This window comes from Melampsora larici-populina (genome assembly GCF_000204055.1).
Source record: "Melampsora larici-populina 98AG31 unplaced genomic scaffold MELLAscaffold_16, whole genome shotgun sequence".
NCBI lineage: Eukaryota > Fungi > Basidiomycota > Pucciniomycetes > Pucciniales > Melampsoraceae > Melampsora > Melampsora laricis-populina.
Window position 1 is genome coordinate 340,966 of NW_006768780.1, and position 14,184 is coordinate 355,149.

The window sequence follows — 14,184 nt, forward strand, 5'->3', positions numbered from 1 at the left end:
CTAGTCAGTATGAGATCTGTGGAAAGACTTCTATATATATTTGTTGTTGGGATGATGTTGTTGCTTTCAAGTATGTAGCTTGAATATATGCATGTATCAAGCTAGACTTTATTCCCTTTTGTAGACTTTTTCAAATGCACTTGGTTCCTTGAGAAAACCTGGGTAGCAGATCCTTTACAATGGGTTTCTTGCACTTGAACAAGAATGTGGATTCACCAATGAGATTTATTTCAATCAGGAAAATACATCAACCTTTTGTTTCCTATTAGACAGACTCAGCTGTGTTTTCGTAGCATGATCTCTGTCTTGCTTGATATTTTGTTGGTGTTTTGGCAACTCTAAAGAGCTCTCATACAATACAAATGTCTAGACTGATTTGTGGAGATTTGAGGCAAATTCAACAAGAAAAATTGAAAACTTGAAGTTTTGATAAATACCTTTTGATCATCTCTCAACTTCCATCTGTGTCTTGCAGGCTTTTTCAATTCTTCATTTCAGTTAAACAATTCTCTTTGATGTGTTATCTTTCTCAATGGACCCAAAATTCCTCATTGTTGGCAATGGAACATACCATACCTATTCTATGGGATTGACAGTAATGAATCCTTTGATCTGATTGGTGATATCCCATCTCTCAAGATATTCTCAATAATCAAGATATACTAGGAACAATCTTAATTTGATCATTTGCATCTTTGAGTTGATACCAGACAGTTTTAGGAAAGATCTTTTTAAATTTATAAGAGAAGGAAAAAAGAATTGAATGAAACAATCAGAAATCAATTATTGCATCACATTGTAATTTCCTTGTTTTAACTTCATACCACCTTGTTGAATAGGTAAATCAAAGTTAGAGCTACGAGATTTAGTAAAAAAAAACATCACACATACGTAAAAGAACATAAATCAGTATCAGGATTGATAAGAAAAGTGTCATAGGAAAACGTACGATGATCGATAGTATCTCAAATAAGTGATTGCAGCATGTTCAATAAGATCAGGTTGAATACCAAAATGTTCAAAACCTAATGCATCAGGTGAAAGACTTTCACGATCATCAATCGTCCTTCTTACAATCTCATCTTCACTTAATGTCGGCCACCAAACTGCTCGATCGACAATTTTTGCTAATAATTTGAATAACCAATAAGGAAATCCGATCGATGGTGTAAGTGGTTTGAGAGTTAAAGCTTCTAGAACTCCAAAGAGTTCTTCGTACGTGTAAGTACGAGGTCCGGTGAGTTCAAAGGTTTGACCAATAGTTGAAGGAGCTCGGCTCATCATCTCTAATGCCTCTGCTACATCTATAACCTGTCAATTTGATTCATTTCATCCGTCAGCACGTTTAAAGAGAAAGGTTAGTGCACTTGAATATCTCAGGGAAGCAAATGGGTGCAGATGCAATCAGAGAAGAACACACATGAACAGGTCGGACTCGAGTTTCAAGACCGTTGACTTTGAAAGTGAAAGGCTTGGTAACCATCTTATTCAAGAATCGATCCTCAGGTCCAAACATAGTACTCGGTTTCACGATAGTCGCCCCAGGAAAAGTAGCTTTAACAAGTTGTTCACCAAGAGCTTTTGTACGATAAAATTTCGAAATCGAATCATGAGAAGCATTCAGATGAGAAAGATGAATAAATCGATCAACACCAAGAGATTTGGCACGTTCAGCTAAGATTCCAGCACCCTTTACAAAAACATCATCAAATTTATAATTTTTAGTTTCATGTTCTCTTCCAATTAAATTATATACCACATTTGAATGTCTTAGACAATCATCAATTAAAGTTTGATTTGATAAATCGAATTCGAGTGGTACGATTTGACCTAAATCTCCCATCACTCTTAAATGTCGCTTTGAATCTTCATCTCTATAAGGTACAATGACTTGTGTACCACGTTTGGCTAGTTTATGAACAAGGTATCGTCCTAGAAATCCAGTCGCACCAAAGACTGTGACTGTTTGACCTGCATTCGCATGTCGACCTGGTGGACCTGCAGATTGAACGAGACGACCGGTATTGGAGTGTTTGGCAAGGTCATGGCGTAAACGCTGTGGTATAGAATCAAGTGATATGAGTCAACGAGCTAAACAAGATGCACTCTTATCATATCGACCGAGATAAGCCGTTCGTGGCGTACCCTGAAGACCAAAGGTGATAGTGATGTAGAAGCCGAAAGAGAAGAGGAAGGTTGTCTTCGAGTGAGACTTTCGAATACGATTTGATTGAATCGGTTGTTTGCCATGGTCTACTTTCGTCGTCTGATCGGTGATCGCCGGAACTTGGAAGTCAAATCAAATCAAACTCAATGACGATCAATCAATATCCGATCAAAACTATCCGGTGTTGCTTAACCTGTTCATCGGGTCGGTACCGGCTACATGAAAGACGCATATGTATTGTTGTCACGTGATCTACAATTCGATCCGCTATCAAGATCAGATATCACAATTGATATCAGCAACGCATTATAAGTTGAACATATCGCTTGTCTTGCAAAAGGAAGTGTTTAGTAATCAAAGAAATTGGTTGGTTTTCTGACCAATTTCTGTGCTAATCTTTACCTCAAGAATATCCAATGTAGGACCAATTTCCAGAAAAGTTATTTGACTCCTAGTAGTAGTAACAAATTTGTGGTAGAGTTTGTAGAAGTGAGATTTTACTTGTTGAAGTAGAGTACATAGCTGAAGCCAGCATATCAATACAAAATTCCTTTTTAGAGACGAATGTGCTATTTGCAGAACTTCATTGGTAAGATTTGCTTTATGGCCCAATAAACACACCTCGAGGCAAGAGAAAAGGTGATTTGCAAGACTCCATTACATGTGCTCGCACTTCAAGCTCCTCGATAGACTACTACTGGGAAATCAATGATGGGTCTTTTTCAACTTTTATTGCTAGGACCGTTACGGAGGAATTTTGAGTTGGAGACTGTAGGATTTGTTATGGGTCTTCCCTTTTTTACCTGTCTTTCTCACAGACTAGCTCTCAATGTGCCAAAAAAATGAGACTGCAATGTAATGATGTTGAGCTCAACATGCTACTTCTCAAGTTCTCAGGCAAAGGTATTCTTGTTTGTGGTACTCAAGGGACTTGGTTAAGGTTGCAAAGGTCGATTTGTTTTTCGCTCTCGTTGAATCCATAACAGCAGAGGTGATGTAAATATTTTGAGCCTTGTACTCAAAGCCAGTTCTTTTATTTATTTGAGAACAACCTAGCTTATACACTTTTCCGCACTGCTTGCGCGTTTTTAGGCATTGAGAAGACTTAAAAGGTGGTTCGGAGACTTTAAAATCTTTGCTCAAGATTTTCAAGTGGAAACCCCCCAATACAAGTGGTATGAAATGAAGAATCACTGTTGAATTTGAGTGATTTGGTTCCCCAAGAGGGTTCATCACTTTCAGTAGCAGACATGACGAAAAAAATGTACAGTAATTCATGAAAGCTGAAAATCAAGTGAGGGCGGGTGTTATCACTTATCACTTCGTTGGTCAATTCAAAGGACCACTTTTGTTCAACAGCACAGGTGAAGAGTGTATACATGATGGTCGAAATACTGGTGATGAATTGGATCCCAGCCGATTGTTCAACTTCAACACGCATCAGGATATTGAAAATTGCCCACTCGTTCTTTTGTGCCTCAAAGACCCACAAGCGTGTTATGAATGGGTGTATAGCCTACTTAGAAAGTGAATTGAATCAAGTTTGAACCGTGCAACTGGAAGCTGGACAAACTGGAGGTGAAGAAAGACAAAGTGTGCAGTGGAACATCAGTCAATGCATTAATTATTGTGGGTAGGTCTTGAGTCTATACGTACTTGCGTAATTTTTATCCAAATCATTACATCTGTACCCTGAGAGCGGGTCTGTGCCGGGGTACGTTTCATAACCGATCACATCTGACAAAACCAAGCAAGATCAGGATCTTTGATATGCCCAATAATTGATCTGTCTGGTGGATAGCGTCCTAAGGAACAAAAAACGCAATCACTTGGTACTTACTAACATGGGCTTTTTTCCTAATCTGATAGTAAGCTTTGGCATGAACAGTGACTTTATGGCTATCCCGATCAGATTTACCAAAAACACCCTTATACCTGTAACAATCTGAGTATGTGACATCTGCGCCTGTAATCATGTTCAGAGGTTAAAATTTGTTAAAGGGGTCCACCTCTTGAAGACCTGATCTTGATCTTGGTGAAAGATAAAAAATGAGCACTCAACCATGATTTCCCGGTGGTGGATGAGTATCAGTTCCTTGTCCAGTCCAACAGTCCGCATATTTACAGTTGTACATCACACCGGTCGGGTCGTCCTGACAAGCTGTGAATTCAGGAAAAGGAGAGGGACTTTGAGCCGAGAGGAAATCTTTGAGGGGGGAATTGCCCGCAAAATATCACGAAATAACTTCTTACATGCGATCCCATTCGCTGCGCGAGCATCCCAATTCGGAGCGCACGGATGGACTGCTTCTGCACTAACGAGTTGCCAAGCCGTAGAAAATAGGACTAACTTTGCAATGGTAAAGAAGCTATGCATCTCTTTAATAAATTTGCGTATATCCCTGATTGCGTTCGCGTGGTTTATAAACCGATTTTAGGTGAAGGCGAAGAGACAATTCCGTGGATAGGAAAAGAGAATGTTTGAAAATTGAAGTGAAAGCTGTTGTTTGGGACTTGCTGAGGGAAAGGATATGTAAGCTTATGTAAGGCGTCCGTCTCCCAAGTTTATGGTGAAATTTATAAGCAACTCTTCCGTTTCTGCCACGCTCTTCATTTCTGTGGCGTTGCATGAGGCTGAATGGATTATTGGCCGCCCTTGGAAACTACAAGAATATTCTTGGAGATAGATACGGGTCTCACCACCACCCACCACCACATCACTAGTTAAGCTAGGTGCTTGAAAAGGCTTGAAAGGTAGAGGCTGTGTGGTCTGGTGCATCAAGCAAGTCTGCGCGTCAACAACTTCAAAAATGCGGGAAGGGAATGATGTGGAATAGCAATAATGTTTAAAGAAGCCATATGTACGCCCAGGAAAGCTTTCCCATTTCCTCTTCACCAGGAAAAAAGCATTGTTCATTTTGCTCATTCCGCTCCTTTGAGCCCTGTTCCATTTCGAGCAAACTCAATAGAGTCCCTCGCGGCGAGGCGTTCGACACCTCGCTGTCGCCACGCGAGGAACTCGATTGAGGGGATTTACATAGGTTCGACTCTCGAGTGATTGAGACAAACTGCACCTCTCAACTACGGTCTGTGGGAAATCATGTCCCGAGATGCAGCCGGTAAAAACAAAAACAATCATCTTTGGAGGACCCAGAAAGCTCAAGGACATCAGCAATAATTAGAGGATTCCCTAGACTGATGCCGGAACAGATTAGTAATAAACCACCAATGGCACGTGGTACGTCACTTTCGTCGGAGCAAAATTATTGGAGGAAGTTTGTGATGCAAAAGCAAGACTCTGAATTGCCAGGACTGACTCTCTATCATTGTGTTTCAAAGAACATGTACGTAGAAACATAATGGGATGGAGATTTGCTGGTCAGTAATAGAAGGGGATCCCCACTTGATAGACACGTAGAGTAGTGGCTCAGTCATTGCTTTCCTGAAGTACTTTTCAAAACACTCTCTGCTCTCTTGCGGCGTGAGCCTGCTGCTGGCCGGAAACGCACCCCAAAAAGGATACAGAAGTGGATTCAATACCATCAGCCATGAGCATCTGCCCATCTGTGCTCTTGAACATTTTGTGTTGCCTATAGTTGCCTATGATAAGATGCAGATGATGACAGTTATTTATGTACTACTTTGTCTGAGTGCGGCCATACACCATCAGTTGGCTCATGAACTCTATTCAATGCCATCATGGCAGCACACAAGCTTAACAGAATACTTCAACTTGTGGGTATATATGCATGAAAGAATAGAGTTCATCAAGGTTCAACTTCCAATGAATATATTATTAGCTTAGATTTGCAATCGTCATTAAACTATCGTGTTTGTCGGTGTAAAACAAGTTCGTGAGTATATCAAGTCATGAAAAACAAGAAACCAAAAACATTTCAAAATCTGTACAAGATACATCAACATTTCCATATTCACAAAGAAGAAGAAGAAGAAGCAAAAACAATTTCTCAAAAGTTCATATTAGATTCTCTATAAAAAACATACAAACTTGAATCAACTCAAAGTTTGGATTTGGATTTAACTAAATTGAACCACATGTTCCATTCCCACTTTAACAGGACCAGTATGTCCATCATTCTCAAAACATACTTTATATTTTCGACTCTTTTGAGTGGGAACTGATTCGATTTTACCTAAATAAAAAGTCGTCGTATCAGGATAAAGTCCTAAGACATCTGTTCCAGGTGGTAATGGAACTGTAGGGAATGTTTCAGGTTTGTCGACCACTGGTAATGGAATAATTGATTTTAAGGTCGTGTTCCATGATACCTTTCGTACATTGTTTGAGGTGTCGGCCTCTGAGGAACTTCCTTCTACATCTACATCTTCCACTTCGTAGCTTTTTGTACGGACAAAAGCACAACTTTAATAACAAGATGCGATGTCAAAAAGATCAGATAGGTGAAACGAACCGGTTCTTGTCATTTGAAATACATCTCACTACTCGAGCCATGATCCACTCTGCATCGGTGGAACGAGCAGCATCAGAAGGTTTTCTCGGACGTTTAAAAGCAACAAGTCGACCAGGTAAGAGTGGAAGTTGATCACGTAAAGCAGCCATTCGAGTCGATTTATTCACCCCTTGTCTAGTGTCTCGACGGTTCGTTGTTGTTGTTGTTGTTGCTGTTGATGGTTGATCTGACAAGATTGGAGTTGTAGCGCGAGACACGACCTGAGATGATCGAGGATTTAAAGGTTGCGTGAGATGAAGTGGAGCAGGTGATGATGTACGACTTGTAGAAGAGACCGGAGGTTCGAGAAGAGATGAAGAAGCTGGTGAGTCCATCGGCTCAGCCGAGGTGTGCTCTATCCTGCGCTTCTTCGCAGCTCGGCCTGGAGAGAGAGGAGACCAATCCCTCTCTCAATCATCTCCTTCCTCGACTGCTTTTGTATAGAATGAAAACTCGAATGGAACGGATAGGGTATAGAATGGGGTTTAAAGAGGAATGGTGAGATGGAACATACCTTGTTGAGGTGGATCGGGTGGAGCTTCCCGGAGGGCGATCAGGATAGCAAGACGTTCAAGGAGCACTTCAAGGATGCTAAAAGGAGCAAAATATTAGCCTGTGCAGGTGTGATGAATATGAATATACACGTACGCTTCTTCTTCAACTGTGTCTTTCAAAAGACTTTCAATGGATCCGACGAGACCTTCTAAATCTGATGTCAACGGACTAGGATCGTCAATAGAGGATGGTAATCGGTCTTGGAGAGCGGCTAGATGAGTGAGTCGTTGATGAAGGTCACGCCAAATGCTAAAAGCTGATTGATAAACGTTTTAAAGAGAATTCGCGATGAGTTAGCCAGCGGATATGGTCTCTTTGGATCATTGATATGATAGTATCACGATCACTCAAGACGAGATGAGTCATTGAGATCTGAATAAGATCGAATGATTATCCAAGTCCATGGATCAGCCATTATCATCTACAGTGCGATCACCCAAACTGGCGAGCAGACAAGGAATAAAAGCTGACCACCGATCGTAGACAGAACATTCGTGATATCATACATCTTTGGCTTTACCAAATCCCACATGGATCGATTAAGAGAAGAAGTAGAAAAGTAGTTTTTGGATTGACATGAAACCTACCTTCAGCATCAGCATTTGTAGATGAGTTTGATTGAGTTTGACCACGTCTACCCATGATGTGAGTTGGTTTTCTGTTGGTCGAATGTTGAAGTTGAAGTTGAAGTGGTTCAGTTCCAAGTTCAAATTTCAATTTCACTTGGATCTTCGTGCTTCACCCACTCTTCACCGAGTCCGACACGTCCCGGTCCTTACCTACACGAGTCGTGGTCCGATGTAGGCCCCAGGAACACGCCAATCTGTGAAATTTCTACCCTGCAGCGGTCCGGCAGGTATCACATTCATGAAACCAACCTCGCTGGCTTTACATACATGTGGTTTGGGACCACTTCCTTACATCTTGAATCCCATATTTCTTGTCTAGGTAGATGTTTTTATGTATCTACCTCAAAAATGGGATGCTATGTACATATCTTCGTAACTTGCTGAGGTTCTGACCTGGATTAAACTTTGAGTCTGGATATAAGCTTGGCTAAATTGTGTAGATAATTTCCCAAGTTAAGATACAACTTCATGCACAAGATGTGTAAGAAGATATCCACATTATGGTACAAGAATTGTGTCTCAATCACCAGGAAGCTTGACTTTTACGATCTTTTTGGAACATTTTTCCACCTCTGATTCTTTGATGTTGTTTTCTCTGACTATGTCTCCTTCAATATCATATCTGTGCTCTTCAAGCATGGTCCTTGGGATGTGTTTTGGGGTATAAGTGAAGAGCTCTGCTGGGTACAAGTATGGTGGCACACATATTCTGGGAGACCTTAATCATGATGATCTGGAAATTGGTTTTTCACCTACCTATAAATGACTGAGGCCCCTGCTTGTTCAGTCTCACTTTATGGCCTATTGATAGATGCACAAGGGACCCTCTGTTGGTGTTTGACGCCATATGATTGAGCCCCTGCTATCTCACTGCAAACATCAAACAACTTCCTGTTCAATTGTGTGGGGGAAAATGATTGGAAGTATACTTGGTCATAAGGGATTGATCACTGAACACCTGAAGCATATCACCCACGCTACATATGTGCATCAGAATGGTTAAATTGAGAGCTATCATGTACATACAGCGCTGCTCGGCTACATATTGGCTCATCTGAATGAGTAAATCATATGAAAAACCTGCTGTATTTTTTTCAGTTTGACAAAAGCATTGCAAAAATTGACTACATACGTTGACTCATACTATAGTTTTGGTGTTTTCATCTACCAAACTTCATTTAACACTTTCTGTTACTGTCAAATAACCTCCAGAGTGATGTCAGGGTAGCTATGGAGTTATATGTAGACAATTTTCCGGAGGATTTTGTCAAACTGGAAAAAGCTACATGAAATATCACATGGGATTTACTTATTCAGATGAGCAGACCTGTATGTAACATACATCTTGAGTTGTTTTTGTATCCTTTGGTAAGGTGGTCAGGTTGGTCTTCTTGGGCTTATGGCTGGGTAGATGAAGACAAGGTTAAATCATGGATAGGGATTTGAACCAGAACAATGTTTTCCAATCCATCCCACAATCTTTCAAATCTTATCCAAAAGCAGCTCCAATATCTTTTAAGGTTATGAGGATGACATTTTGGAGAAAAACCCATGTTCTATTGGATTTATAACTCTTGTATGTGAATGATCTATGTTGACACAGCAATTCAAGAGAACAAACATGACTTTGGAAGTTGAGAAACATGCTGTGTCCAATAACAGCTTTGGCCAATATTTGATCAGGAAGATCATCTGACTTGTACTTGAGATGTTTGGAAACAAGTTGAGAGGGTTAAAAGCAGGGAAATGACTGGTGTGGTGAGCAGGATCTCTTAAATAAGCAAAAAAATAAACAAAATGGTGTAGGTTTTAGTCAAAGTTTTGTTTTTATTGGTTATGTTGAATGTTCAACAGGCGTGTTATAAGCAATTATAAATCACTTAGAATATTGGAATCATTCACAAATTGATTATACAACTCAATAAAGATAGTAAGAGATGAGGAAAAAGTTGAAACATCAGAAAAAAGAGTAGAATTAGTAAGATTCAATTGATGATATGGTATCAAAGTTGGGATTGATGAGGAAGAACATTTGGTTTGTATTCAAAAGAATAAAACATGTTATGAAAGGAATGAAAGAGGAAGATGGAAAGATCAAGAATGGAGGGAAAAGTAAAAGACATAGGTGCAATAAGTTGGAAAATGGTTTTTAGGGTATTGATACAACTCCTGACCTTTGTGAGTTTAGGGCTTGAGAAGTCTGCTTCTCAAGTCTGCTCTCACACCAGGGATTTTGATTCTAGGATATGGCTTAGTTCCTGTAATAGATTATAAGGATCAGAGCTTTTGACAGAACACAAGAGTTCAGTAAAGGCTAAAGGAACACGAGTGTGATGTAAAAGTGAAGTACCTATGGGTACAAGAAGAACATATAAGAATGGATTGCTTTCACACACACTACTAAAGTAAAGAACAAACCTTTTGACAGAACACAAGAGTTCAGTAAAGGCTAAAGGAACACAAGTGTGATGTAAAAGTGAAGTACCTATGGGTACGAGAAGAACATATAAGAATGGATGAGAAAGAAAGACAACAGTGTTGAATCAAGCACATTCTTATATAGAAAGCAAACTCGTATGACCAAGGTACAAATGAGTAGATTGAGAAGGACAACAGATAATGATGTCAGAATAGAAATGAAATAAGTAAGCATGACATCATAGAAGATATTAACTATGACAAAGTGTTAAGACCAAAAGGGAGAAGAGTTAATTATCTTTAATATAGATCTCACCTTCCCCGGGACTACCCCCACACCACGCGCAAATGGCTTATTGGTCTTAAGGAAAAGACAGTATACCAGAGTGGTGGAGCTTGCTTGTAAAGGTAGATTTCAGTTGAATACATATGGAAGATTAGATAGTACCAATTAGGTAATACTGATAGAGTCCCTTCTGACTGAGACCTACTCTCCTTGAAAGACAAATGGATATAAGTTTGCAATTGTTTCTGGATTTTGTATGCTATTATCAAAATCTTGAGAAAGCCTAACATTACATAGGACTTCTTATTGCAATTTTTGATTGTGAAGAAAGACAAGAGGTCTAGAAGAGAATGCAAGGGTTGAATTGCATGTCCATGTTGAAATTTAAATGTTAACCCGTAAAATGTTGTATAATTGATGAAATGAAATAGGCTGATTCACAAAACTAAGATGGTGCTCAATTTAAATAACAGATGAATAGATATGTCCACAAATTTGACTCCTCAAAGTCTATTCCCAAGCTCAATGAGAATGGTATAAGAAACTGGTTTAACAAACTTCATCCTCATTACATCAATGGCATGCCCTCCATTTTACATGCTTTGCCCGGCGAAAATCGCTTGTGGTCCCTGCTAATCCTATCTCTAGTATCTAAATGAATGTCACAAAATTTTACATAGATCTGTCATTTGTTTCTTTCCCAAGTTTTTTCTCATGCAAGACAAAAATGACCAACCTTTATGATCAAGAAAACATACTGGAAGGTTAAAAACACAGGTATCTGTGACATCTTGAGGGGTTGATTTCCTGAATTTCAAAGTTGGAAAACAAGATTTCAGTTAGGTCTTCTGCAGGTAATATTCATGAGGTCATTAGACTCACCCATCAGCCCATGGAGAGTAACGGTATCCTCTGTTCAATTTCTGGCATCTAACTGAAGACATTATGATGAGTTCAGGACTGTATCCAAAGCTTTCCTGGATCACCTGCCCATTTTCGATTTGCCAAAATGCGTCGTCTCCATGAGAAATGAACAAATTATACATCCTGTCAAATCGTACATCAGCCCAGTTTCTTCTAAATACTACATTGGATCATTGTTAAGTTAACTCACGTGCCACCAGGTTTCCTACAGTATGATATTCTGCTTGGATCTTCAGAGGCACCATTTAAACCCTTTTCTTGACATCCCTAAAAGTAAAAGTCGTTGATTTAAGATCACAGACATAGTCAGACTGGTGTTTTGGGAGCAAAATCTCATTTGAAATCGACCCACCGATCCTACAGTAATGAAAGCGTTCTATACATGTATGAATACGAGGTCAGTACAATATTGTGACCAAGTTCTTTTTGATTGACAACAAGTCTAAAGCTCCTGGAATGTTTACACAGAGATGATCCGGAAGAATGGAAACTTACAGATCTGTTCAAGATTAGGTTTATTCCCATTGCTGTAGTGATATTTCTCACCCGATCTGTGAAGTCGGGTAAATTGATCATTTGAGCTGGTGGTAGAAAAGTTCCTCCCTTGATGACTCCAAACATGCCTTCGTCTGTGCTGATACCCGACTGAATGCGTTTCTTCAAAGTATCGTCAATTTGTTTGCGTAGCAACTGCTGATATTGTGTCAGGTAATAGGCAACATTGGACCACTGTAGATTTTGACAAACATGTTGGAACGATATTCAAATTATGCTTGAAATTCCACAAAAACACTTACTTGATCAAAACCATCTTTCAAGGGGCCAGGTGGCTCTTGGATAACAACTGCCACTGTAGCCATTCCCGCCACTATGACTTGACCTAACACATTGAAAGCCATTCCAATGGGACCAGTTGCAGCTGTGAGTGCAGTGAACAAATCAAGTAGGACTGTTGGGAGATACATGTTAGTTTTCAATGAGGTTGGTGTAAAGGGAGCTGTGACTGACCAGCTCCTGTGACCTGTGAAAATGCTGCTTGTACACCCATGTTAGCTTTCATGTTTTTTATCATTGTGGTATCTTGAGCTGGAAATCTGGATTGCGTGAATATATAAACATCAATCAAACTGGTTCTTAGCATTGGCTTTGATTTTTGAACCTCAAAAAAATAACATACAGTGATGCAATGAGCGCATTTATGGTTGCTAGATCATGTAAAAAATTGAACGAGATGAGCTAAACCCTTTTATTGCACAATGATAAAGAACAAGTTATTGAAAAGTGAAGTCAACCTACATTGAACAAGTCCAATCCCATACCCCACTGCATCAGCGTAGATGTTCATATATGTGTTATATTGCTGTACACTATACAGGATATAGAAATCCTTTAATCCCAAAGGATAGCACGGTTGACCGGCCCAGCAACTTGCTCCGATCCCACATATAAAATTTGTATAGTTCATCTTTACGGCAAAAGCCTATGTTGATGAGACAAAGAGTTTGTTTTTATCGCTATCAGGATTGTGGTCTGCTTCAACTTGGATGAAAGATGAACTCACTTCTAGACTCATGGTATTTCCGTCTGGAAGTTTTTGCATGTAGTCATCCATCTGAAGTGTTTTCCATGTTGCTTCTTCCATTGGCATTGCCTTGCATTGGCGATCCAGAGGTGGAAATTGGCCAAAACTGGGGAGCCTACTGTTTCCGTAATTTCCCAAGCCATTGTTGTTTGGAAAGTCATTGTTTCCCCCCAAGTTATTGTTGTTGTTGTTGTCACTTCCCAAGTTGTTGTTATTTTCCATGTTATTGTTATTCAGGTTATTGTTATTTGGGATGTTATTGTTATTTAGGTTGTTGTTGTCACTTCCCAAGTTGTTGTTATTTGCCATGTTATTGTTATTCAGGTTATTGTTATTTGGGATGTTATTGTTATATAGGTTGTCATTGTTATTCAGGTTATTGTTATTCAGGTTATTGTTATTCAGGTTATTGTTATTTTGCATGTTATTGTTGTTCATGTTATTGTTGGTTTGCATGTTATTTGAATTATACAAAGATGTTTGACCTTCATTTGTCCCATAGTTTTGGCCTTGAGGATTAGCCGAGTTTGATCCAGCACGCTTCCTCAAAGGTGCCAAGTGTGCGCGTGATGATTTGGTGCTGTGATGACTTGGGGAGCTTTGATGGGTGATCAGGGTGGAAGGCTTGGAGAGAGTTGAATCTGAAAAGGACTGAGTGTAATCACTCCAGTAGAAGGACAGGTAGCCTAAAGTTGTCGCCGCGAGAATGGTCGTCCAAGGGTGTCGAATGGCTCGGAGTATCAAAGCCGAGAAGACCGAGTGGGCCATAAGTAGATATTTATTGAGGATGCTTTGTTTGATAATATGAAAAGATCCTAAATGTTTTGGATAAATTGAATCCGCAAGTTAAATAAAAATGTGAACATATACAACGAATCGATCCGAAAGAGAAGCAAGAAAGAAATAATAATCGACACTCGTCTCGTAAGGAACTTGAGTTTGTGAGAAGCATAGACTGGTTTATACTTTTTCCCTCCATCTATGTCAGCACGAAGTTCTGTGTAGGGACAGGGTGACTTTGAGTTTGCCTTCGTCGTTGCATTTGACTACATGTGACGACGAGGATGGCTCAGAGTATTTCAACTTCAAAGTCAAGACTCAACACTGTGTTGGATCGAGTTCGCTAGAGTCAGGCTCAAACCCAGGGCTTT

The 14,184-nt window shown here is 39.7% G+C and overlaps 4 protein-coding genes across 4 annotated transcripts; all 4 read right to left on the reverse strand.

Moving 5' to 3' along the window:
• Positions 1–661: 661 nt before the first annotated feature.
• MELLADRAFT_77647 (uncharacterized protein) lies at positions 662–2,278 on the reverse strand (the record flags this gene model as incomplete). Its single annotated transcript, XM_007409620.1, has 4 exons — positions 662–856; positions 950–1,311; positions 1,421–2,056; positions 2,146–2,278. The coding sequence occupies 4 exons, from the start codon at positions 2,248–2,250 to the stop codon at positions 784–786; spliced, it is 1,176 nt and encodes a 391-aa protein (XP_007409682.1).
• A 1,426-nt stretch (positions 2,279–3,704) lies between these two features.
• Positions 3,705–4,544, reverse strand: MELLADRAFT_124201 (uncharacterized protein; the record flags this gene model as incomplete). Its single annotated transcript, XM_007409619.1, has 5 exons — positions 3,705–3,739; positions 3,824–3,904; positions 4,008–4,133; positions 4,230–4,328; positions 4,421–4,544. 5 exons carry the CDS (start codon positions 4,542–4,544, stop codon positions 3,705–3,707), a joined length of 465 nt encoding a protein of 154 aa, XP_007409681.1.
• A 1,642-nt stretch (positions 4,545–6,186) lies between these two features.
• MELLADRAFT_62767 (uncharacterized protein) lies at positions 6,187–7,836 on the reverse strand (the record flags this gene model as incomplete). Its single annotated transcript, XM_007409618.1, has 6 exons — positions 6,187–6,237; positions 6,278–6,527; positions 6,601–7,021; positions 7,154–7,230; positions 7,288–7,405; positions 7,782–7,836. The coding sequence occupies 6 exons, from the start codon at positions 7,834–7,836 to the stop codon at positions 6,187–6,189; spliced, it is 972 nt and encodes a 323-aa protein (XP_007409680.1).
• Positions 7,837–11,095: 3,259 nt separating this feature from the next.
• On the reverse strand, positions 11,096–13,801 carry MELLADRAFT_106041 (uncharacterized protein; the record flags this gene model as incomplete). The annotated part of the gene is made up of 10 exons (XM_007409617.1): positions 11,096–11,178; positions 11,264–11,334; positions 11,410–11,574; positions 11,642–11,718; positions 11,947–12,180; positions 12,249–12,400; positions 12,460–12,545; positions 12,629–12,656; positions 12,748–12,931; positions 13,013–13,801. The coding sequence occupies 10 exons, from the start codon at positions 13,799–13,801 to the stop codon at positions 11,096–11,098; spliced, it is 1,869 nt and encodes a 622-aa protein (XP_007409679.1).
• Between the last annotated feature and the right edge of the window lie 383 nt (positions 13,802–14,184).